Source organism: Protomyctophum bolini (genome assembly GCF_963924005.1).
Source record: "Protomyctophum bolini genome assembly, chromosome: 5".
NCBI classification, from domain to species: domain Eukaryota; kingdom Metazoa; phylum Chordata; class Actinopteri; order Myctophiformes; family Myctophidae; genus Protomyctophum; species Protomyctophum bolini.
The window spans coordinates 18,570,909-18,598,255 of NC_137866.1; the positions used below are offsets into that span (position 1 = coordinate 18,570,909).

Genomic DNA, 27,347 nt, shown 5'->3' on the forward strand with positions numbered 1-27,347 from the left:
TTTTTTTTAGCTTGTATATTGGCTATTTTTTCCCATTAAATAAATTAAATATGACACCAATGGAAACATTTCCCCACAAAATAGATTAAAATCTAACTGTTGCATCCCTACTTGTGTCTTATTCTGAAGGAGCGTAATGGTACGGTATTAATACAATTAAACTACCTAAACTGCTGGGGGGGGGGGGGGGGGGGAGATTACGCTAAACTGTAATGTAAAGTAGGCTTAAAAAAACGAAACAAAAAATACGCGATACCTCTTTCGATACATTAAAAAAAAAAGGTCCTAAACACACAAAATAGGATGATTCTTTTTCTTTTCATTTACATGAGAAAGTCAATAATAATGACTTGATGGAATACATCCTGAACTTATTTCAATTGTATATTGTCTCAGACTGGGTACTACTGTATTATTTTAATACTTTACTTTGAAGCAATATTCCAATTCATACAGATAAGCGACATAACATCCAAAGATTGAGGACCAGGTGTTTTTCTTCACCGTTTCATCTGTGCAGCCATGGGTTAAACAATTTATTGTAGGTCTTTTTCTCTGTTATTTTTTTGTAGCTTAGGACTTTTGATAATAGATCTATTATTAACGGAATCGAATAATTTTAAACGCATATTATTGCCTTTTGACAACCCTAACGGTCACAAAGTAATTTCAATCCAATATCGGCAGTGTAACGCTTGGTTGGAATTAATTCAAATAAAATGCACTCAGCCCTCCCTGAGCCATGATTGGCCACCACAGGCAACGAGCAAAGAGGGAAGTAGGTAGAGTAGGAAGTAGGAAGTAAGAGAGAGCGAGAGACTGCAGTGTTTGTTATTGTGAGATATTAGTTGTACTGTTACACATGGATGACTATCCTCCAGAAAGAGAAGGACAGGGTGAAGGAGAGATGCCAGGGCGGGATGACTATCCTCCAGAAAGAGGACAGGGTGAAGGGGAGAAGCCAGGGCGGGATGACTATCCTCCAGAAAGAGAAGGACAGGGTGAAGGGGAGAAGCCAGGGCGGGATGACTATCCTCCAGAAAGAGAAGGACAGGGTGAAGGGGAGAAGCCAGGGCGGGATGACTATCCTCCAGAAAGAGAAGGACAGGGTGAAGGGGAGAAGCCAGGGCGGGATGACTATCCTCCAGAAAGAGGACAGGGTGAAGGAGAGAAGCCAGGGCGGTATGACTATCCTCCAGAAAGAGAAGGACAGGGTGAAGGAGAGAAGCCAGGGCGGGATGACTATCCTCCAGAAAGAGGACAGGGTGAAGGGGAGAAGCCAGGGCGGTATGACTATCCTCCAGAAAGAGGACAGGGTGAAGGGGAGAAGCCAGAGGCTGCAGCAGCTCAAAGCTCTTCTGGAGGAGCTCTGTGAAATCCTGTGTTGAGAGCCCTACGCCATCGACGAGTCCTCCGTGCCCTCACTGGAGTAACTACAGGCCTTTACGCCGTCACATCGCAAGCCAGGCGGCAGAGAAGGAACGAAGGCACGAAGAGTTTGTCGACTTCGAGATTCGACGGGAGGACAACTGGAGACTCTTCCTTGGAGCTGGAGAAAAAAGCCACTGATCCAGCGAGGTTTAACAAACAAAGGAGAGAATCTGCTCAAGGAGGAGAAACAAGAGGACAGAACTGCATAAAAGCCTGTCCAAGCTGCAGGAAAAAAAAGCTGAGATGGACGCCTGGGAAAGCATGCAGGGGCGTAAGTTCCAGATGTTTCTCCAGTACATGGCAGAGCAGTGGGAGCTCCACTGCATGGAGAAGGAGAAGCTAGAATGGCAACTGAAGAAAAACAAGCAGATGAAGATGCTCTACACTAGGACCATGAAGCCGACGCCCACCAAGAGACCGCTCAACAGCTGCTCCCAATAAAACACCACCAAGAGGAGACCGCTCAACAGCTGCTCCCAATAAAACACCACCAAGAGGAGAGCGCTCAACAGCTGCTCCCAATAAAATACCACCAAGAGGAGAGCGCTCAACAGCTGCTCCCAATAAAACACCACCAAGAGGAGAGCGCTCAACAGCTGCTCCCAATAAAACACCACCAAGAGGAGACCGCTCAACAGCTCAAGAGGAGACCGCTCAACAGCTGCTCCCAATAAAACACCACCAAGAGGAGAGCGCTCAACAGCTGCTCCCAATAAAACACCACCAAGAGGAGAGCGCTCAACAGCTGCTCCCAATAAAACACCACCAAGAGGAGAGCGCTCAACAGCTGCTCCCAATAAAACACCACCAAGAGGAGAGCGCTCAACATCTGCTCCTAATAAAACACGGCACCAACAGCAAGCCAGCTGTCCTGAACTCCACCATTAGCGACCATTGAGCCCAATTAGTCTACTTTTCCCCCCTTTTAATTAAATAAAGGCAGTTTTAACAAAAGTAAAGCCAAGGTCATCTCCTCCTCGGTTCCGCAACGTGTCTACGACCTTAATATCCATGTTTGAATTCACCTTGGTCTCATCATATTCATATTCAACCAACACTAAATCTACACCTCTCCTGTTGCAAATGCCTTATTGTAATGTTTGTCTGCATCTTCCACTGCAAACAATGTAAATGGGGAGGGGAGGGAGGGGGACTACGATTGATTCCATCAGCGTTTCTGTATACACCGTATGCTATGTGGGGTCATGGGCCTAATGTGTAGAGTATTTTGCACAGTATGTTACTGTATCGTTTTATTTACACTCACGCTGTTCCAGTCTTGACTGTTTGTATGCATGTGTATATAATATAAATGTTTGTCTTCTAAAACTGCTTGTCTAAAAACAAAAACAAGGAAGTAAATTAACTACAGGGTAATTTCCTTAATACAAGTGGGCCGGTTGAGCTACGTGAAGAAACAACCCTCTGATCCTCATTTAATGAGGGCACAGGGGTCACAGCGCGGCACCAAACTGAAACAGAGAGGTCAGTGTCCATGAATGACACACTGAACCGTCTGCCACGGTTGGCCATGAACGAGAACTTCCTTCCGATAAATGAAAAGGCAGTGAAATGAAAACACAGTTAATTGTTAACACTGAATCTGCGTCAGCTAAGGGCTGCTTTCTGTACCCAACGCCTGAACCCCCCCCGCCCCAAGTTTGTTTAACACTCATCCTGCCTTTCTACCCATTCCTCATCTTCTTCCCTGCATGCGTGTGCATGTGTGCGTGTGTGTGTGTGTGTGGCCACTGGTGCTGTGGTGCCCTCCGGTGGTGCGCCCAGGTCAACAGCGGCGGTTCTGGAAGAGCTGCTCTACAACAGAGTCGTCGGCCAGCGTGGAGATGTCGCCAAGGTCCCGCTCCCCGCACGCAATCTTACGCAGCACCCTGCGCATGATTTTACCTGGAGGAGGCAGGGCGGGAGAGAGAGACAGAGACAGAGAGAGTTATTCGATTTGTATAATTTGCACGGGAACGTTCCCGATGTGCCGACAGACTGTACTGTAATCTGACCTGATCTGGTCTTGGGGAGGTTCGGTGCATTCTGGATGTAGTCCGGTGTGGCAATGGCTCCGATCTTTTCCCTCACTGGAAAAAGACCATGAAAAATGGTTCGATCACACACATTCTACCAACCTCATGCAGTGGTTTGGTTTTTGCTATGCTCATTGTGTGTGAACAGGCTACATTTATACACACACACGCACCTTGTCTCTTTAGCTCTGCCTCCAGTGTGATGTTGTAGGTGACTCCTGCAGTGAGCGTCACAAAGCAGTACAGACTCTCTCCTTTGACCGGGTGAGGTCTGCCCACCACCGCCGCTTCTGCTACAGCCTCGTGTTCTACCAGTGACGACTCCACCTCCGCTGTACTCAACAAATGACCTGAGAGAGAGAGAGAGAGAGAGAGAGAGAGAGAGAGAGAGAGAGAGAGAGAGAGAGAGATAGAGTATACAGAGAGAGAATACAGAGTACACTATGAAATCCTCAGTGTTAACTCCGAGACAAATTTAACCAAATTAACCCCTAGCTTTACAGAGTACATTTGTACACTCTCAAGTTACAAAATGTATACATTAATAACACTAGGAAGAACTGTCACTTACTATCCTCAATGCTTGTTAACCTAACAGAAAACCCTGCATAAGCTGTTGTGGGAATGCCATTTAAAAACCCCTTTCTCAACCTTTTTTTTTTATTACCGGTATTAGGAATTATGTTGATGAAAACATTCATGCACAGTATCTCATTAGAAATAAACGTCCTATCCTGCAGAAAGGGAGTGACACAGCCAGTTCCTATGGCTTTGTGCGGTGCATGGCGTGGAAAGGTGTGGGAACCCTATTGGTCCAGACAAACGCATACAGCATGTAGGTCCGGTCTGTCCAATCAGGAAGCTTACCTGAGACGTTCAACATGTCGTCAATCCTCCCTGTGATCCAATAATAGCCATCCTTGTCTCTACGGCAACCTGCAGGATCAAACAAGCAACAGTAGACATTAATCATCAATAGACACAAGGATTCACTTCCATTCTGTCCTAAAACGGTTTCCATGACAAAATGAGTTGCGTTGTTCTTGGATGAGAATGGACAGAGTGAATTAGATCGGGTACAGGCTTTAGTTCCGACACTATTATTGGTCCGACAGTCATTAGACCGACAACCTAACTCAAACCTTAACCTAACCTACCTAACCTAACCTACCTCAAACCTTAACCTAACCTACCTAACCTACCTCAAACCTTAACCTAACCTACCTAACCTAACCTACCTCAAACCTTAACCTAACCTACCTAACCTACCACAAACCCTAACCTAACCTACCTAACCTAACCTACCTCAAACCTTAACCTAACCTACCTAACCTAATCTACCTCAAACCCTAACCTAACCAGTACCTAACCTAACCTACCTCAAACCCTAACCTAACCTACCCTACCTCAAACACTAACCTAACCGCAAGCACTGGAGCAGTGCATGTTCGAGTCCGACTGTTGTTCCCTCATGTCGGAGTGACCTATAGCTAAGCCCCTCCCCAAATTGCTATGGTCCAATCACAGCTAAGCATAACATGGGTTCGATAGACCTCTCCACCAATACTTTCCTATTATGATTAAACCTTGTTTTAAAAAAAGAAATGACACGCACATGATATTTTTCCAGTGCATCTGGCAGGCCTTGTTGACAGATTTGGAAGACATTTGGAAGGTCTGGTTCCAAATATGAACCAGTATTTAACGTGTAAAATCCATGATATTTACATTGGAATGAATGAGCCCGGCTGGAACGTGTCTAAGTGGGAGTGTCTAAGTGGGAGAGGGCGGGGCTTAGCTAAAACCAGTAAAGAAAACCTCGATTTTCATTTAAATAAGAGCGGCTCACATGTACCCACAAATATAATTTGGAAGCCTATCTTTTCTCAAGTACAATTCTTTGTCCCGCACCTGTTTTATGTGGCTGTGCGTGCAGTCTCTTGGACTAGCTCACTATGCAACAGAGTACAGAGGTTGTATGTTTACACACCAATATCTCTGACTCAGTCAGTGTTTGAAAGAAGAAAGAAGTCCGCACACAGGCTCTGCTCCAGTGGTGTTTTGTTTTATTTAAAACGACTCATAGTCAGTGTTTTCCTCACCGTCTCCAGTGACGTAGTAACCAGGGAACTTCTTGAAGTACGTGGTCTCAAACCTGGCATGGTTCCCGTACACCGTCCTCATTATACCAGGCCACGGCTGCTTGAATACCTGGACAAACACATACGGTATAGTCACATTCTGGAAACAAGTATTCCACATGGATTACACACGTGGATCTGCACTGCTTTGGCACAAGGTTGTATATACTGTATGCATATGGACTAGGTGTGTGCTTGTAGATCTGCCATTTTCTGTGCGCACCTAATTATAACTCAGGCTTAACACGACGAGAGATATAGACAAACATAATGCTGAGGTTTACAACACAATTGTCCTCACCAGGTATCCTTCGCTTGGTCCCTCCAGCTCCTCCCCCGACTCATTCAAGATGGCGGGCACCACGCCGAAGAAAGGGAAGGTCTGACGCAGAAGAGGAAGAAACGGTTACATTATTTTTATCGTTCATTCATCGCCGTCTGCTCCTTTATGACATGTTCTGATCTTAAAAGACTTCTTGTTAGATTGGTCGGCTGTTTGAGGTGAGACGTTATCTTTCTGTGCTTTTGCCGTTTTACAGCATCACTTTAGCATTGTGTAAATAAAGCCAAACCATAAAGAAACTGATAGTAGCAGACAAACTCTGAATTAATTAATCATTATTCAAAGTGGCTCAATGGGTATAGTGGCCCAGGCCCAGGTTGGGGCTTCTATTGGCAGCGTAGAGCAATGCTTAGAGCAAGGCACTAACATAGTCAGGTTGAGGGTTCTATTCTATTGGAACCCCCAGCCTGTAGTAAAATGCAGTCGCTTCGCTGTACAGCAGGGTCATTAGTGTACCAATAAACAGAACACACTTACAGCTGAGCCTGGCTTCATGGGCGTGGCAGCAGGCAGAGGAGTCAACACATGTCCACCCTGAGAAACGAGACAGACTATCAGAGACAATTGAACACCTGGCTCTGACTGATTACAGAAGAAACAACTAAATATAACAATAAAAGGTTATTTTATCTCTAGAATAGTAACTAACGGTTTCAGTCTGCCAGAAGGTGTCCACTATGGGACATCTGCCGTCTCCCACCACGTTATAGTACCACTGCCATGCCTCGGGGTTGATGGGCTCTCCTACTGTACCCAGCACCTTCAGAGAGCCACGCGTATACCTAGAGAGAGAGAGAGAGAGAGAGATTAATGAGGTAGAGAGAGAGACACAAGAGAGACGATACCAGGGAGAGAGGAGCCGGCACGCACATCATGTTGATAACTGGAGAAGCTCTCGAACTTTACTCAACTCAACGTTGAGTCAACATTCTAGTTTGATGATCTTCGAAAGACAGACAGACAGGCAAACAGACATACTACAGTCTTACTTGTGTACAGGATCATTGCCATACTTCATCAGCATTCTGATGGCAGTAGGAGCGGTGTAGAATTTGGTCACATGGTATTTGTCCACGATCTCCCACATGCGACTCACATCAGGGTAGGTGGGCAGGCCCTCAAACTGAACACACACACACACACACACACACACACACACACGCTATTCTCATGACAAATGTAAGAGGGTGTGTGTTGGCAAAACAAACATGGTACTCAAGATGACTTCGCTGACATACAGTAAAGGACAAGGTATATGAACTACAGCAGTCCAATCTAGGCTTCCATGCTTATAGACTAATAAGATCCATGCTTATAGTACTAATAAAGGTGGAAAATCAACTGTGGACTTTTGGAGTAGAGGACTGAGTCATGGTGTTGTGGGCCTCAACTAATTAAATAACTTCTTCTTTTTGGATCATTGATAGATAATAATTAGATACTATGTCTGTTTATTGTGCTCATCTCTGCCATATCTTTTGCTACATACTGCCTTTTTGAGCCTGATGGATGGGAGATTGGTTAGACAGATTTCCGGTTACCAACAACTGTGTAATTGGATAATTTCACCATTACATAATCGTGAGACCTAAAATAACTCATTTGAATTGCTTTTGATTAATTGTACAACCACCCCAGTACCAGCAAGGGATGCATCATTTACAGCCTGCATAGTTGTGCATTATGTTACAGCCACAGGGGGCATTCCGAATGTAGTTTTACAAAAGCTGTAAGCAGTGGTTTGGTGGTCTCAAGAGCCACCTGCTGGCAAAGGATCATAAAGAGCCATGATGTCAGAGCAATATAAATGTCTTAATAACATTAAAAGAGATATTAATGACTTCAGAGGGCTCAAGAGGGCAGCAGCCTTATCTCCCAGCTACGTGGAAAAGTACTCTCCACTCCCAATGTTTCATCATCATCATCTAAATCTGGAACTCATGACATACAGTAATGCCTTCAACCACTAGCTTCCCTATTCTGGAGGCGAACATTCGGCAAAAATAACCGACCTACAAGCTCACAATGCATTGCGACACGTAACTTGAGAGCTTGGACAGCGGTTATTTACGGCAAATAGATTTGGTGTGGAGACGACATTTTAGACCCGACCTCAAAATTAAAAAAATAAGTCTTCTAAATCCTCCAGTTTTCTGAAATAAATGTTTTCACTATTTTTCAAAAATAGCAGACCTACGAGCTTGTATATCTGCTATTTTTCAATAGCTAAATTATAACATAATGTTTAAAATACCAAAAGGGGTTCCCGCCCAAAGTGGTTGAAGTGGTTCATTCTTGTAGTTAGATATAGAATAGAAGTAGTCAGCAGAAACTCATGGAGGCTTTAATTCATCAAGAACAAAATAATAATAATCACAGTTTTGTATTTAAAATCCCGATGATTACAGCAGGGTTTCAGACTCCACTCACCAGGACACTGGTGGCCCCGTTGGCCAGTGGGCCGTAGGTGATGTAGGAGTGGCCAGTGATCCAGCCAATGTCTGCAGTGCACCAGTAGATGTCATCGGGCTGGTAGTCAAACACCAGCTTGAAGGTGGTGGCGGCGTAGAGCATGTAGCCACTGACTGTGTGGAGTACACCCTGAAAGCAAACAGATAAGGTTAGAGAGTGTGTGTGTGTGTGTGTACTCGGTAGATGGGACGATATGAAAATTACATGTCACGATTATTGCGCCAAAAATAATTGCGATGAACAATAATATCGCAATAATCTAAATATGCTTAAAACTTTAAAAATTCACAAAAACCACATGTAATGAACCACCAGCATTTGTATTTTGGTGGGGACGTTCACCAAAAAGATGCACTCTTTAAAGGTCTGTTTTATCGAGTATAGAGGGTTTAAGTGGTACTGAATTTGCAGCTCAACAAAAGATAATTTGTTCTCGTGTATGACGGAGGACAGTTTCATGATAAACTAAAATCTTCACGATACGATTATTGTGAGAGTTTTCTTATCACGAGAAACGATTATCGGCCCACCCCTGTGTGTGCGTAACGTGTTATCCCATTCTGGGCGGGAACCCCTTTTGGTGTTAGCATTATGTTATGCTTTAGCTATTGAAAAATAGCAGATCTACAAGCTCATAGCGCACCACCGAGTGGCGCGCTACGAGCTTGTAGGTCTGCTATTTTAAAAAAATCGAAGAACGACTGACAGAAACATAGCTTTTTCGGAAAACTGTCAGGATGTAGAAGACATTCTTAGAATCTGATCTCAGGTCAGAATGGGTTGTGTACCTTAGGTTTTCCAGTGGAGCCACTGGTATAGAGAATGAACAGAGGGTCTTCGGAGTCACACCACTCCGGTTCACACTCGTCCGATGCGTCACACACCAAGGTGTGCCAACACGCATCCACCGCCGGGTTCCATGGAACCTGGTAGAATACACACAAACACATGCATCACAAACAAACACAGATTCATGCACACACACACACACACACACACACACACACACACACACACACACACACAAACCCATGCAATGATACAAAATGCACACACACACACACACACAAATATTTGTACAAATATTTGCAATTTGTACAAACAGACAAGAGGCAGAAATATATACAATATAAACATCAGAGTACCCCCAAAAAGATCATTCTCAAAACGACCATGAAGGACCAATCATCAACCGTAGAGAATGCAAAACAACTACGGTAAATGTCTCTACCTTGTGGAAAAAACACAAACCAAGAGTGAGAGAGAAAACGTCAGTTCGAAAATAGGCATGCTTCTCTAGCTACTGTCACTAAGAAGAAGTGAACAAAACAACAAGTGAAGAAAGTGTGACTAAAGCATCTAATCACAGTGGTTGTGCATGAGAGCGAATTAGGTTGGACTGTAGAAAAGTTACAGACATACAAGCAGGTCATCGTAACTTATTCCACGTGTGTCATCATCAGAACGGGGGCGAACATGTTGTGAGATCAGGGGGGTGACCAAAGCCCAATTTATATTTCATCGTATGACCCGTTGCTCGCCAAAAATAGCCTAACTACAAACTCTGCTATTTTTTTGCAAGTGACACCGTCATATGATGGGAGTATACAGTAAATTAAACATGAGAGAAATACATTCAGGGGATGAGATCCCAAGGGCAGTAGATATTTAAGTGGATGCTTGTTTAATCCAATTGGTACTTTATATGTGCCAGACAATATTGTTAAAACGCAGAGAGCAGAGTGGCTTCCGTTTTTATTAGCAGCTCGCCCCAGTTCTGATCCCAATTCGCCATCGTTCACACAGAAATACATTTGCCATAATGCTGGTCTCAGGGTTAGAGGCTAAAATGTAACAGCCAACTAATGACATTCACCTTAAAGTGTGATGGAGCCCCGTGTTCTTTCATTTCAGCTAAAACAACAAGTATACTTTCTCTCATTTCAAATAGGGTTGTTTTTCTTTTTATTTACTTTTCTTTGCACTCGCTGCCATTTTTATCACTGAACTAGTGGCTTCAAAATGAGTCTGTAGAGAAACCAATGGGTGTGACGTCAGGGATCCCTTTTACCCCATATATTTTAGTCTATGAGATAAACACCCTGTGCCAGAGAGAGTTTATTACATGCCAGGGAGGTCAGACAAGACGCCACATTCAACAGACAGATTATCTGGCTGCTGAAGGAGAACACAGAACACCTCTGGTCCCCGACACAAATGGTGTAATGACCTAGTTTCCTGACAAACAGTGAGAATCAGGGGTCAGTCACCCGTTTCTTGATACAAGATTAAGTAAAAAATTGTGTAAAGAGTAAGCCTTTGTACGAACGTAGAAATATTAATGAATATAAATGTATGTGAATCGGCACTTGATTTATTTTCTTTTGTAGAAACACTAATATTATAGTCTCTAGTCTAGGATATATTCTTGGCCATCCCACCAGGTGTTGAATAAATCCAGTGGGACCAGTGACTCAAATTAAATTTTATCCAGGCATGATGGTAATCAAATATGATGATAATCGAATTCTATTCTTAACGAGCCAAGACAAACATGACAGACCCCTGATTCACTGTGTGCGCGTTTGTGTAAGGAGAGAAATGACCAGATAGCTAGATAGTTAGCAAAGACACACACAGCTCCACCCTTGAAAGACAGCTGGTCACAGGTTGCGTTACATTGTGTGCATGTAACACCTGGGACAAGCACAGGTGAAAATCAAACCCGCCTAAGCATATTTTTTAAACTCTACCGAGGAGAACATGAACATAAAAGACTGTTACGCAAGGGCAAAGAAAGACAGGCGTTAGCTCCCAAAACCCACCGTAACAAACAGAATTCACACTTTATTCCATCAATCAGCAATTGAAATTTGGAAAAGATCAAGGTTTTGGTTTTTTCATCAATAGAAATGTTTTGTTTTTAGGCAAACATTTTGACTTTTCTCAAGATGTCAGTTTTCTGAAGCATACAGGAGTAATGAATTCTGCTTTCTGGAGTGCATTTTGACTTTTAAATAAATAGATAAATGAGTTAGTAGGTTCTATGCAGGGGAGAAGAGTGACAATACCTGGGGGACAGGGCGTGTTTTCTTTACTTTGTGCTTCTCCTGCTACAGGGATGGATGGATGGATGGATGGAGGGGAGGAAGGAGCAGTTAATAGGAGAGGAAAATGTCAGAAACCAAAAATCATGAATGAACCCAAAGAGAAAGAAGCAGGGCCACAATGAAACAAGGTTTTAGAAGTGCAACTTAAATAAATTAATCAAGTGGAGTTTCTCAATCTCTGGGGGTTAGGCTAAAGTCAGAACTCTTCAGCTATCACGTTTGTACATTTAGAATCCCTCTGAAAAAAGCTTCAGGGCACAAGCATGCTTATTTGCAAAGTCTTTGTGCCTTACAAAAGGCGATTTTTCAGTAGTTTGAAGACACTTTTGGCTAATTGACTAATCAATGTGCAACATGAGAGATTTGATCAGGCATGGATACAGCCTGATTGAAGACATTCAATACAAAATTTCCCAATACTAAGATTAAACAGCTTCAGCTCCAGTGAATGACTGGGAACTCAAGAGGAAAAAAAGTTACATTCATCGACCATTTACGGGAGCAAAGCAATGGTGAATTATTTGGGGATAAAGATGAAAGCAAAATAATATGTGATGAAAAGGGGAATAGTTCCATTGTCGGGGTAAAGAGGTCTTCATGCACTGACTGTTGATCTTTACATCACCTTCGCTACACATTCACATATAAGGTTGTTAGTACTTTTTATAGACTGGTAGCTGGTTTAGTTTAGCCTTCTTTTAATGTTGTCTGGCCTGGTATGAAATGACATGGTTGTTTGGTTCCCTCAATAGTCTAGAAGATCACTGGTTCTCAACCTTTTTTATTTCCAAGCAACCGCAGTTTGACACGCGTTAGGCCACGGACCCCCATTTGATATTATGTTTATCTCTGGGAACCCAAGCAACACTGTAAAATCAACAGTGTTGATTTAGGTTGGGTAAGAAGCCGTGTAAAAAAAAGGAACATTCCATTTCTAGACCCTCTTGAGTTACTAACCCATTTGGTTCCTATCTATCAATTATAGACCCCTGGGGGTTCCCACATTGAAAACCAGTGGTCTAGCTCCTCGGACATGGAGGGACAGTGGGCGTAATACTGTGTGGTAGGTTTACTAGGTTATGTTGTCTGTCCCTCCACATCACACACACACACACACACACACACACGTCGACAGGTCCTAGGCTCTCCCTTTACACTGTAAAGATCCTGTATGGGACATTTTTTTTACACTCTCAAGAGTTCAATTAGCGCTAAGAGATTTACAGTTCACCGTGTTCATTTACCTGCATGTCTGGGCAAGATCTCTTAGCAGGTGGAGATTGGGAGCCCTGTGGACTCTCTTCTGGTTCTTTAGAGAGGTGCTTCAACATAATGCACCTCTCCACTGGGAAACCCCTGGCGGAGCAGACAGAAAGAGAAATACTAGTGAGAGAGGCCCAGGAAGATTGAGAGATTATAAAATAGATTTGTTGCTGTCGGAAGGAAACCACCTAACTACATTTTTGAAGTTAAATTTTTTGCATAAAATCAGTGCTATTGATTGAACATGTGTTGATTAAAACAATATTGAACAAATGAAAAGTAGTAAAACGTGCACCAACTTTGATGAGGCAGTATTGCTTTGGTTTTCTTCATTTCCTGAAAAGATTTCTGATTTTTTTACATTTTGGAGTTAGGTGGTTTCTTCCCAAAAGCAAAGATATACAGTATATATATACCCATCCTGATACAATTACTGAGGTGATATGCTTGTTCTTTTAATTACATTTTTATCCGACGGTTTTGCAACCCATTTTTTCACCCATTGTCAATTATCTAATGTAATCCTGGGCGCTACACTTCCTCTGCCAACCTCGGGGGACAGCGGGCAAACCTCATGCTTCCTTCTATGCATGAGGAGTCCAAGCTTCTTCTTTTCACCTGACAGGGAAGAGTTTCCACCATTTATTCAGAAGGCTTTAGTCTTCATGCTGAATCAATTAATAGTCGCCAGACCTCAAATAAAATATGTAGGGTGTGTCCCCAATATTTGTCAGTGACTCAGCACATAAAATAATTATGGTATTTGCCAAGTAGGCATATAGGCTATAGCCTTGAGCTTGAACTTAAATCAATAAATTAACGAGTTGGTTATGAGAGTAGCCTATACTTTATAACGTTCAGTCTGTTGACATTGCTGTCAAAATCAACTGTTCTACAAGCTCATGCATCGCATCAGTGCATTTTGCAGGCTGTAAAGACGACGTATTTCAGATATTTCCTGTTGCCTTATATGGCGTGGAATGGGCGTGGATGTTCCATTAAACCAGGCGACACCAGGCGAACCGCTTGGGAAAGAGGCGGAAAGAGATACAAGGGGGATGCGCACAAATTAACCGAATACGCCACCTTCGCTGAACGACACGTGAGTTCGTCGCAGCTTGATCGGACGGATAAATATGCGATCATTACGCATTCCATTTACACCTTGTTGTATACTGTATTTTCCGTTGTGAATGAGGACCCAGATGACCAATGAGCACACCTCGGTGCTCAAGGAACTCACCATGTCAAGTATGACAAAATGTAGCTGCCAAAAACCGTTGCTTCAGATATAGTGTAGGATTCAGTTCCGACTGTTCAAAGAATGTTCACATCATGTTCCGAGTCTCCCCCCACTCCCCCCAGCTATACCTCCCACTCTGTTGGAGAATCCCAGCTATACAATGTCTTTCGCTGGGGGAGTTAGTTGTTGTTGACAGTAATGTTAATCTATTTATTTAATTCAAGTACATTTCTCAAATCGTCTTGTTGCATTTGTAAATAGAACAGCTATAGGCATGTAATAAGACTTGGGCACAGGTGCTTCACTCAGGCTGATTGCTTGTATATGCTCAGGCAAGGATAGTGTATAGCATATATAAGCACTAGTGTAAAGCACATCAAAAGCATGGCCATTAGCCCAAATAGCCTACATGTACATAATACAGTTAAGATCATTACATGTCTGTCTCCGTGTGCCCGGCGCAGCCAGCTTACTTGTCTTTGCATTTCTGCAGTGCCTCGTCAGCTATCAGCTTCAGAGTGATCAGCTTATCTCCTCTATAGAAACCATCTGAGAGAGAGAGAGAGAGAGAGAGAGACAAACACACACACGAGAAATGGGGGAGTGAAGAAAAGAAAAGAGAGTGGACACTTGCTTCACTTGCTTTTCGATGTGCACAGTACATCATTTTATTTGAGGATCTAAACAGCGGTACTTTGTGCTCTTTAGATACCTCTAGCAGGTATGCGGTTAGGCGCAAGCTTGGCTCAGGGAGGAGGACGCCCTTGCCATGCAGAGGCCAAGCCATAACGTCATAATCCTGTGTTTGTAAAACGTACAGTGTACACATCGAAAAGCAACACAGCAGACAATATTATATGTCTTATACATGTCGTTATATTAGGTCTTCTGTGACATTGGTCTCTTGACCTTCCATTTCATATACCTTGCCAGAGCCACCGATCCGACCGCTATGCCCATATATGGGGCTGACTGACTTCAAACTCGGAACACCCAAGGACTAAGTTTCAAGTGGCCTTGAAATCAATAAAAAGATATGATCATTAACATAAAGGGAAGGGAAAATCTTTCTAAACTGTTCCTTCTATCTGTCCTCCATCTTACTCCAGTTGTAATTTCAAATGCAACCACCATTAAAACAAGAATGACTCAGTCATAACTGCCAGGTGCAGCGCCCGTTTTCGTTCGTTTCCAACGTTCTTTTGTTGGTTCACGCACTGTTTTATGGCGGCTTTCCTCTAGCTCCAGTAATCTCATAACATCAGCTTCTGTTGGCACTTGCTACGCATTGAGGCGTTCAGAGTGTTGTTTTTTTATGTCGTTCAGACTATGGGCTTAGAGTGCAAATGTAGTCCAGACGCTTTTAAAGCACCTGGCAAAAACAGCTATATAAATTATATCGTGGATATAAAGGTTTATTATGATTGGTTGTAAGTAAGACTTTTCAGTCAAGATGTTTAACTGACTGACCCTGCTGTTTTTATAACCTGTTGAGGAAGTTGTGTCTCATTGATAAAAAGAACGAGATCCTAGTGAGATTCCAGGTCTGTATCACCATCCAAGCTCTCATAAGCTTCTTTACAAGGTACTAAAGTCCCGGCTGGCTGTCAGGAGACCAGTCGCAATGAATGGACCCTCACCCAGCTAGACTCAAGGTGATCACTATCAGCTTACTGTGTGCGTGTGCATGTGTGTGAGACTATACTTATGGGGGCCAAATATCCCCATTTGACTGGGTCCTCAAATGAGAAATGATTGTTTAATGGATACCGGTAACCCTTTTTTGTGTGTTAGGTTAACAATTCATAGTTGGGTTTAGGACTAGGCATTTAAATGGTTAGGCTTAGGGGTTAGGATTGGAGCTGATCTACAAGCTCACAATGCATTGAAGTATAACTCAGACTTTATGGTTAAAACTGGTACTTTAACCGTAAAAATGCGATTTGTAAAACAGCCTTCCTAGCCTTAGTAGCAGAGGATTAAGTGGTCCAGGCCTAGTGGTTGGCTCAGCCACTATAAGCCTGCTAATCACACGTTTATTACTGCTTACAACTCAGTCAGCACCTCATGTTACACGCCTCAACCAGCCTCAGGCTAAGTCACAATCACTTCCCAGTCGGAGGTTTATTATGGCAAACTGATGTTGTGACAGGCAGCCAGGAGCACTCTGTCTTTCAACCTGACCTCAGTGTATCTGGTGTCGTGACTCAGATACAGTATATGACTGAAACGTCATCCATTGTTCAGTGTACAGTGTACTGGACATCTATGATGTCAGCGCAGCGGCATATAAGCTGAACTTGACTAAAGGCAAACTAGCATTTAAGTTCAGCACAAACCAGTCGGGTCAATGAAACATTGTTACTGGGTATTGTAATGTGTGCCATTTGGTTCAGCGACAGTACCTGCAGGGATTCTGTGCTCAAACACACACCAACAGTAATTATTGTACAAAGAACATTTGGTTGAAAGCATTGTACACACATGATCAGAAGAAACAGACAGATTAAATCTGTGTGCCAATCATAACGAAAGTGCTTCACAAGAACAATGTGGGTGTAACAAATAGATTAAAAACATAAGAATAAGACTAATAAGAATGATGATGATGACGATAATCATTTCTGTGACATCATACAAATAGTGGCATGAGTTGTGATTTTTAGAAGGGACATACAGTGCATACAAACCCGTTTCTAAAAACTTTGCTCTTCATTTATGGAACAATGGCCACCACATACTTTGTGGGAGGCCAGTGGGCAGGATCAGATGGTTTGGAGGAGCAGCAAGATAAAACTCACTGTCGCTGAACATAAAGAGCATCAGCAGCCATCTCCTTTTTTAAGATACGGGTCAAAATATGACTTTTAGAAAATGTTGCAGACTAGCATGTTCAACTATATTAGTAATGTGATCATGTATTTATGCCGTAGGTAGTGTAGCTCTTCATCGTTTAATTTATTGATGTACGGTTTGCATGCATGTATTTTGTTGCGATATGGTTTGTCCCAGACCAAGCACCACAATGAAATTGAGAGTGTGTGTGTGTGTGTGTCTCTCACCTGCTGTGATTAGCAGTGAACACTGGGAGTCCATGATCCTCTCACAGAGAGATTCAGCAGAGAAGCCTGCAAACTGGAGACATGAAAGCGCACATGTCACGGACTGTCACGATCATGAAATTGTGTTGAATTAATGGTTTTTTTCTGCACTGAATGTTTGGCATTTAGGCTTTCATAAAAACAAAAATTGCACAGGGACGATATAACAAATAACTGACAATGTCTGGTACCAATAATACAAATAATAATGTACCCAAAATAGGCCAAATTTAACAATGTTAAACTTTCAAATGAAAATGTTTAGCAAATAGCAGATCTAAAGGTTCACACCGTGTTGAGTTCATGTCTTGTGAGCTTGTAGATCTGCTATGTCCACCATTTTTGGAAATGGTGGACACACACAAAATAAAATGAATGACTGGATGTTTCCATGTCTGGTCCGGTACAGGTGACCAACTTAGTGAGTAATTCATTTATGATACAAGGTCTGTTGCTACAAGGTAAATACAATGACTGCAGTACAATAACTAAAGGGCTTTTCACATGTGGAGCGACGTCACACCCACTTGGTTCCCGTGCAAAAAAACACTAAATGGCAGAAAGTCTTATCAGACAACCTACAGTTCAGGAGTTCTAGGCCATAATGTGAAGCGGCCTGTTATAGCGCCAGCAATGAGGACGATCAGAAAATAAAATTGAGGTGGAGGTCATTATTCCTACACACTGAATTCAACAATGGATGTCTGCGCAATAGTGATTTGATTAACCCATTTTGGACAGAGGTCGATTTAAAAAAAAAAAGGCTTCTAAATCCAAAAGTTTCTGAAAAACGTATGTTTCTATGTCAGTGGTGCTCAACCTTTTTCATGTCAAGGACCCCCAGAATTATCTCTATTGGACCATGGACCCCATCTCAAAATATGTAGTTCCAGGGACCCCCCAGAAGCAAAGATTTTAGTTAAAAATGTTCGCTCTGAAATATATATTCAATGATTTGTGCCACATTTTAACGATTTTTCAAAAATAGCAGACCTACAAGCTCGTAGTGCGCGTGCTATGAGCTTCTAGATCTGCTATTTTTCAAAAGTTAATTTATAACAATGTTTAAAACACCAAAAGGGGTTCCTGCCCAAAATGGGTTAAAATTACATAAATCATGAAACGTCACTGCACAGTTCATGAATGCAAGCATTGTGGAAATCATTAACTGAATTATCCAAAGTGAGCCAGATTAAGTCAGTGAGATGTTCCAAATTTTCGGTTCATTTCAAAGCACTATTAGGTACGTTTAGTCGCTTCCCTTGTGAAAAGCCCGTAAGGATGATTTTCAGATGGTTCGTTATATTTCACATTTAGCTGACCACTATGGAGTGCACAGCTCCGATGCGGACACAGGCCAACATGGCTACCACGAGCTCTACCACCATGGGCATGTAGATGGACACGCGGTCTCCCTTCTTCACTCCTGAAGACATACAATGAGCAGAGGGACAGACAATACTAAAATAACGTATTATTTGTTATAGCTTGAAGATGTGTGCTTAACAGTAACAGACGTTTATATTGGAATTAAAGCAGTTTTACCCATGCACTATACACTAAGTGTTCATTTATTCATTAATAATAATAATAATAATAATATGTGTAATATTGCAGTATCATATGACAGTGAAGAAGTACCTTGTGACTTCAGGACGTTGGCAAATTTACAGACCCTGTGGAGTAGCTCTCTGTAGGTGACTGTGAGTTCATCTCCAGGCTCATTACCTTCCCTTCAAAGTAAACACACAAACACATACATTTTATGAGCCCCCTTAAGCCAGGTACCTTCGAAAAAACATTTACGCTACATTTAAAACACACTTTCCCTCTGGGAATCAAAAATGTATTCTAGGTTTATCTGAAGCTTTCATCCAAAGTGACTTTCCTTCCAGACCCAGTAAGAGCTTGTGTGTACACACACACACCCCTCCAACTACTATACATTGTTGTATTAACTATACAACAGGCATGCGCCCACCACACACACACACACACACACACACACACACACACACACAGTCTCTTTAACCACAATGAGCAGTTTGAGCATTAAACAACCACATTAAAACAAACGCGCACACACGGTGGCAGCCACAATCAATCCTGTCAAAGACGGGATAATAATTTTGCACAGTTGTGAAATACAGGCTGCATTCCAAACTTTCCCCTTTGTCAGAATAGAAAATTAGTACAGAGGTTTTTAAAAGGAAGGCTGAAGTTGCAAAACCATGAATTGCGTCCATGTACTTGGCTAACGCACACAAACACAAATTATACAGCATGTGTCCGCAAACCAATTTGTTCAGATGTTCACTGCACAACCAAAGAGACACTTTCCTAACTTGTATGGTTAAGCCAAGTAGTAACATCGGTGGCCTCATGTTAAAATGAAGATGTACATTACATGGACAGTTGGACACCCATTCGCACACACAGACAAGCAAACATCACAATGTCTGTCTCTTCAATGGACTCAAAGACATGCATGCATGCACGCACACAGACATGGAAAAATCTCACTTAAGTACAGGCACACAAGACACTTGCTAATGACCGTGTCCTGAGCAGACACTGTCGTAGATACGCTGTGACGCTGTCTCTTCTTATTATATACAGCACCGTCTCCCTGTCTCTCTCTGTCTAGAGACAGAGAGATGAAAAGAGACGAGAGGGTGGAAGTGAAAGGAAGTCTAAGGCAGAGAGATAGAGACAGAGAAATAAAGCTAGAGAGAGTACCGGTAATAGTGATTGAGTGAGTGAGAGAGTGAGTGCAAAACATAAAAAGATGACAAACTAATTTGGAGAGGATCAATGATCATTGCATGTAAAGAGCACAGCTCAACTGTGAGACTGCCTTGTTAAATGTGCATGTGTGGCGTTGTTGTGCAAGGCCTACAGTGGCGTGTGCACACACAGTCTCCTCAAAGAAATTTGTTCAGGTTCCAATAAAAAAGTAGTCGTAAAAAATAACAGATTTCACAAATTTCAGCAGCAACACTCTACAGCCCTGTCCAAGAACACCCTCGCTAAGAGAAAGTGAGTGTCTCTCTCTCTCCAGTGTGTTTGTGTCCAGTTGTGTGTTTGCCTCACAGCATGAGTATGTACTCCTCTCAGCAGAGACAGCATGTGTACCAATTTGTGTAACACACACACACACACACACACACACACACACACACACCAGAGCGTTCATCCACTTTAGGTCTTAAATAATATCTATCTAAGCTTGAAAAAACTGAGGTCCATTGACCCAGTCAATATCTCGACGACACTGCAATAATAAATGAGGGCAACCCCACTCTTCCGAGAATAAATAAAGATTTAATTAAATTAGACACCACCCGTTATGTAGCCTGAAAGAGACCTATGGTTTCTGGACATAGAGCGGTGGACCATCTCCCGGCCGAGACAGCCAGAGACTTCCTATTGGTTCACCAACCTATATGCCCGCCTCCCCACCACCACGCCCCCCTCTGCTCCCGACTCCACACAGCGGAGAACACTGACGTCACCACATTTGGAGAGACGCCCCTCTACACTCTTATTGGCTAGCGAAAATCAAGGTTCACTCCGCTCGTATGAGAGTTCTCATGCATGTCTCGCCCACACGTTTTTTTTCTCCTTTAAAACAAAACGCCCGTGGTCTCCGGAGCCAAACATTATGTAACCACAATTAATTTCCTAACAGCACTCATGCCATTTTCCGGCTGTTTTGAACAAAAGTGAAGCCAAATCATGCTAGGAAGAGATGTTTTCTGGCCGAGGTGAAGAAACGTTGAGCCAAATCATGCTAGGGGAACAGATGGACTGAGGAGGAGCAATCATTTAACCTTTGTCTAGAGAGTGCTTCATGCCGTATTTGTCAGTTGCTGAAAACCATCGTAGAGTCTGTGCGCACATCTTCATCAAGCAAACACCTGCAAACTATAACACTGTGACAGACTGTGGAGCAGTCAAGTCAAGTGAGGAGAGCCGAGTTCATCACAGTGAAGTGTCTTTCACACAAGCACTGATAATCTTGAAGTTATTCAGACATTAACCGCTGGGGCTGTATGTATGAAAGCAAATGTCCAAATTACTAGGACCTGACATGAAACAGACTTCAAGCTTCCAGCTCCCTTGTGTTAATAATAATAATAATAATAAATGTTTTGAACAGCGCAATGTGTGAATGGACAAGGTGATAGCCGGTGAATTTACCAGAGTGAGTTGATGACATGACAATTGCAATGCATGATATTAAGGAGGATTTTATACATCCCCACATAGGTGTGTGTGTGTGTGTGTGTGTGTGTGTGTGTGTGTGTGTGTGTGTCTCTCCTGTGAAAAGTCATAAGAGAATGTGCGGCTGGTTGCGGCAAATGAGTATTGAAAACATATTCAGAATCAAATAGCCCTATATTGGAAAAAACAAAACATTTAAAACACTTAAAAATGCAAATGTTCATGCACCACACTATCCATCCATAATCTGTTGTTTGCCTACATTCACTGTGCTAGAACACACTACATATCCTATGCACAACTACATTTGTTGATGTGGTTAAAATACGTATCTACTATCTCCATAGCAATGCCTCATTCGCTTCCAAGCGAGAGAAAGAACAAGCACTCTGAGCAGAGGACATTCAAGTGTTTATTATGAACAGTTGGGCCTTTATCTCCTATTGTGTGAATAGCAAACAAAAGGATTGTTGCTTCCTAGTCTCTAACAACACTAAAAAAAGAAAGAAGTTGCCTGTTTGGGTAAACAGGAAGCTAACTCCAATACCCTCAGAATATTTATTTTACTTGACCCAGGCAATCACAAACTGCTCATGTCAATGGCTGCACAACACACACACATGCACATGCGCACACTCTATAAAAAGTGACCCATTAATAGAGCACTGCTCTGTTAGCACTTAGGCCAGGGATAGATGGAACAAAAACGACACGGACAGTCTCTCATGCAGCCACAAAGACCCTGAGGACATAAAGACTTACTAAGGAGTAATGTGGAGTTAGGAATAAGAGCCACTTTCTATTAGAAGTCATCTTGCCAGGAGCAGACAACTAAAGTAACAGGCTAGAAGTGTAGAACTGGGGACCGAAGGTTAACCCACACAAGAGGAGAGGGGAGGCATTACATAAAAGCTCTTACTTTGACAGCAATGTTCTCAAGGATAAAATATAGAACTTATAACTCATACTTTGTATGAGAGAACTTGATTGAAGAGACATTGCATAACACTGACATTACTTTTAAGCATTTAAAGCACACATAACTAGTTTTTTGTGTCCATAAAATAGCCCAATGGCCCAACCTCCTGACCTAGAGGAGCCCCTCTGTAAAAAGAGAAATACTGGCAAAACAGATATAAGAGAGTGAGAGAATGAATGGGGATGAGAGTGTAAGCGATGAAAGATAGCAACACTAGAGAGGTGGCAGAGAGAAAAGACAGAAAGAGAGATGGAGAGGGTGGGGGGGGCAATAAGAGAGAGTGTGAGTCTGGAGAGAGACAACAAGGGAATATGAGAAACAGAGGCAGAGATAGATAGAGCAAGAAAGAGGGAGAGAGAGAGAAAAACAGAGAGGCAGAGATAGAGAGCAAGAAAGAGGGCGAGAGACATAGACAGGGAAAGATGCATAGAGCAGTGTGTGAAACGAAACGAGCGCTCCCGTCTTTTACTGGTTTTGGCTTGGGAATAGCTTACATTTGGCAGGTACCGAGTGTGAAGAAAAGGAGGGAATGTGAGTGAGAAAGAAAGACAAGAGGATGACAGTACATCCATTCATAGTCTTCTCCTCCTGTTGGCATTCCATCCCATTGTTCTGCAGAGGCTCCCCCACACCGAACACAGTAACACAATGAGACCAACCAGAGACAGAGAGTGGGGACCCATTTAAGCAAGCATACACACCACACACATTAAAATCCTCAGTGTTAATTTAACTCTGGGAGTATACACTATCCATTTATAAACAGAGTTACACATGGATAAATGAACACTGAGGATATTGCCGTGCACGAAACAACAGGGTCAGAGAGGGAAGTGGTCAAGCACAGTACTGGCCCCATTTTTAACCCACAGCTCCCACACTAACCAGTAGAAGGCCACTTTGTCTGCCAGTTTCCTGTCGTGGACATTGCGGTCCAGGAGGTTGTAGCAGATGTTGGTGCAGGCTCCCTCCATACACTTAATGAAGATCTCTCCTTTGGTCACGTCAAAGTTGTAGTCCAGCACGCTGCCTGTGTGTTTCGTCTTCCAGAAGAAGTCTTTGGCGATGTCTCCCCAGAACTCTGGAGTACAGGAGGGAACAGCGTAAATGAGGATACAGAACCATTGCTTAATTGTGAAACGGAGGACATTTAAGAGAAAACATGAACCTATACAGTATATGCATCTGAATATATGCATGGGTAACGAACTACTGGTCCTGGAGAGAGATTTGAGGTCATCATGCTGCTGTAGTAGTAGTATTAAAGAACAGAGTATATATTGTATCAACACATACAGTAAGGAAACCAGTCGTGACCACACAACAATTAGTACAATAGTGACAGATAGGGCTGGGCAGGGCGTGGGCGGTATGGATATAAATATAATAAATACCTTGATATCACACACACACACACACACACACACACACACACACACACACACACACACACACACACACACACACACACACACACACACACACACACACACACACACACTAAGATTTCCTTGCCGTCTCAACAAACAGGGAAACAGGTTGGATTACATATCTAATTGCACTGTTTAATACATAGCCTGCAGATTATATCTTAAACTAAGTGTTTAGTTAAATACGTTTGTAAACAATCCAAAGAATCTTTGCCTCAAAATCACTCCGCACCCAAAACACTCGTATTGTGAAGAAGAGCACTACAATCAGTGTCAGAAGTTGATAGTGATACCATGCATGTACAATATGCAATTTTCCAGAAGTGCATTATTTGTCAATGGGACCCAGCAAGCAACTACTGGCGTCTGGCGATAGCTGGCAAACAGGCTATGGTCAAAAAGAGGGCGGAGCAACGTCGGCCGAAAAGATGAAAATAATTCATAATTCATCAAAAGATGAAAATAATTCATCTTTTGGGTGACTTCGTCCGGCGATAGCCAATGAAATTCAAGTGACGCTTGCCGTTGTTCTCCCGCTGTTAAAACGCACTGTAACAGAATCTCACTTTATAAATTCAGAGAGTACGTCATCTACCGTATAGACGAATTCAGAAACAGGTCTCATGGTCGCAGCTTACGTATTTCCTGTAGGCGGAGCCGACATAGCTGCGGTGTAAACCCGCACCTCTTCTACTACAGTGAACTGTAAAGTGACTGATGTTAGTCTGCCTCAAACGTTACTCTTTTACCTGCTTTTTACTAACACTAACATTACAAAGATGCCCAGAACATCGGGATGAACCTGTGTTCTTTATGGCTGCTCCAACAGTAGTGGCAACATAATGTTCATCATTTTGCACATTTATAAATCAGAGCATACAAATAATATGGAACCATCAATCCGTCCGTTGGTCACTGCCAATCCATCACGCCTCGAGTCGTGACATCTCGTATAACATCATGGAGATTCTTAGATCTCCATATATGGATCCGACCTCGTGACATCATGGAGACCCTTAGATCTCCATATATGATCGTCAGTCCATCACGTTTCGTGACATCACACCTCGTGACACATATGTCACATCAATCAAACCCTGGATAACCAAACACCACAAACCTCTCAAACCCTTAGATCTCCATAATGAGCTGACCTGTTCTGACATTCCATATGTTGATCCACCCCACCCGTGACTAACTATTTTGATGTCTTGTTTGTCTGCTTCGGTATATGCCATTGACATTCGAGTAAAAAATCCAATAAACAAAACGTTTATCACACACACACACACACACACACACACACACACCACACCACACACAACTTGTGGCAGGTGCCTTGCATTGCAATAACCTGGCTGCTGGCAGTTCTGGATTCAATTTCACTATACAGTAATAGTAATACATTGATACTCATAATCATGTATACATTAATCATCCATGTCTTACAGAGTTACATGTACAGTGTAATAATAACACGGAGCCACTCAGCACTCACCATCTGGGCTGTCAATGGATTTGACATAGAGTTCTTTGTATTTGTCAAAGTTGGGGACGTGAGCCCCCTTTTTCAGGTCCTCCGATGCGTGGAAAACGTCCTCCTTGGGCGCTTTATCGGGAATCATCTCGACTCGTATTCAGACACTGACTGAGTCTTTTCAGATAAATGTGTAGATACCTGATCTGTGGCGAGAGGACGAGTTCAAAATGAGCCTATTGAAATCGATCAATAGAACAATAAGAACCAGGCTGTTGTCAGAAGACGTGACCGTCGTAAAGCGGGACAACAGAGAGGGACAGATGGTGTGGTTACACCGATATAAAGCTCGTAACTAAGTTCATTCACACTTCCTTGTTTTTTAAGATGCTGTCCTCTCCACAACGATGCATTTAATTTATTTAAAGAATAAAATAAAATTACTGATTCATTCAAATCAAAAAGTATTTTCCCATACAACTGCAGCCGTTTTGTTGACCAAAGAAAGCGTATTCCGTTTTGCAGCTCCTCCAGGCGAGTACCTGACTGTTTATTTTTCCAGTTATGTGTGTTGCACACACACAGGACAAGCAAGCACTGTAGTATAGTCACAGTGTGCAGGCTAACAGGCTAAGCTAACAGAGTCAGGAAACGAGAAATGCACTTGAAACCAAACCAACCAAAGCGCACGCTTTTAAGACCACAGGAAGAGAGCATTCGTGCTGCAGGTTTATGGACGTCCTCGGTGGTTTGGGTCACTGGTTTCTCCTCCTCTCCAGTCCTTTTCTATTGACAGCAGGGACAAGGAGAGAGACGTGCATGTAGTAGACCAGTGGATTACATCCCATCCTGTGGAGGGACCGCCGTGTTGTGATTGGCTAGTTGGTTCAAATCAAATCAAGCTTTATTTCACATTTTAAACAATCGTACCACGTAGTAGGCCTATATATATTAACCAATGCACCCACATAGCATCAAAGGCACAGTTCAAATAAAATTAGTAAAATCAACAAAACAGTATGCATGTGCACGCCTCCCACATAGCATCAAAACACAATTGAAATAAAATTAGTACAAGGGCAAGGGGGCCAAGGAAGGGCAACTGTTGGTTTGTAAAATATTCAATCAAACCCCCCAAGGAGAAAATACTATGTTGAAAAAGGCTAGTTACGCGCGGTACAGAATACTTCGGACAACGGTATCACCGTGACTTTTTGACAGACAACCAACCTAATATCTAATCACAATGCAACAACCCCCTTGGCCCATGGGAACTACACTTCCAGCATGCAGCGTCCCCCTATTGCAGCGTCCCAATAGCACTCGCGCCTGTCTGGCCCCCATTTATTGTCCAATAAGATCAACTCACAAGTCAGTAGTCACAAGTCATTATATATCCTGTACTGCTCATTCATTACCCCATATATTACATACTGTGCTGAAGTCTGGGGCAACACCTATACAACCAATACAAACTGTATCACCCTACTGCAAAAAAAAGCCATAAGGATCATAAATGGGGTTGATTATATTCACCCCACCAATGAATTATTTATTAAATGTCGTACGCTGAAATTTAAGGATTTAGTTGAATTTAAAACATTAGAGATACTGCTTAGAGCCAAAATGAAATCACTTCCAGACTGTATCCAAGGGTTGTTCACAATGAGAGAGAGCTGTTATTCACTCAGAGGTAAATGTATGTTTAAACAAAAAAAAGAAAGGATCAACGTGAGAAGTAATTGTATAACGATAAAGGGAGTGAAGCTGTGGAACAGATGTGATGAGGAATTGAAAGACTGTGTAGCTAAGGATAAATTTAAGAAGGTAAAAAAAAAAGTATTAAATAGCTATACAGAGTAAAGGAACTACTACTTCATGTTACTACTGTGACTTTTATTAGCATATTGTTCTTTTTTTGTTTTTGTTTTTGCTTGTTTATTCAGAAAGAAGAAGAGAAAAAAAAAGATTTTTTTTTTTTAAAAGAAACATGAATATTGCACTGCTCAGTAGAAATGTTGTTTGAGGACCTGTAAAAGGGATGTACATATATTTTTACATTTGTAATTTTTTAATTTAATGGACCAAAGGGTA

General features: G+C 42.4%; 1 protein-coding gene across 2 annotated transcripts; it reads right to left on the reverse strand.

Moving 5' to 3' along the window:
* Window positions 1-2,806: 2,806 nt before the first annotated feature.
* Window positions 2,807-26,080, reverse strand: acss2 (acyl-CoA synthetase short chain family member 2). 2 transcript variants are annotated; one of them, XM_080763256.1, is made up of 20 exons: window positions 25,934-26,080; window positions 25,275-25,459; window positions 23,232-23,427; window positions 18,782-18,873; window positions 18,463-18,566; window positions 17,102-17,174; window positions 14,513-14,588; window positions 12,778-12,889; window positions 11,495-11,536; window positions 9,212-9,349; window positions 8,382-8,552; window positions 6,941-7,074; window positions 6,601-6,733; window positions 6,429-6,485; window positions 5,910-5,990; window positions 5,570-5,678; window positions 4,335-4,403; window positions 3,641-3,817; window positions 3,447-3,521; window positions 2,807-3,336 (listed from the first exon to the last, which is right to left on the reverse strand). In XM_080763256.1, exons 2-20 carry the CDS (start codon window positions 25,399-25,401, stop codon window positions 3,218-3,220), a joined length of 2,085 nt encoding a protein of 694 aa, XP_080619382.1. In that variant the 5' UTR covers window positions 25,402-25,459; window positions 25,934-26,080; the 3' UTR covers window positions 2,807-3,217. The 2 variants fall into 2 exon arrangements, with proteins under 2 accessions (XP_080619382.1, XP_080619383.1); XM_080763257.1 differs by lacking the exon at window positions 11,495-11,536 and having other exon boundaries at window positions 25,275-26,080.
* Between the last annotated feature and the right edge of the window lie 1,267 nt (window positions 26,081-27,347).

Bases quoted from the DNA above. Each gene is read 5' to 3' on its own strand.
- acss2 (XM_080763256.1), bottom strand. From the start codon at position 25,401: ATGATTCCCGATAAAGCGCCCAAGGAGGACGTTTTCCACGCATCGGAG. The intron at 8,553-9,211 runs GTACACAACCCA...GTTTGCTTTCAG, and splicing joins GCTCCACTGGAAAACCTAAG to GGTGTACTCCACACAGTCAG. The intron at 5,679-5,909 runs GTGAGGACAATT...GTGTTTGTCCAG, and splicing joins GACCAAGCGAAGGATACCTG to GTATTCAAGCAGCCGTGGCC.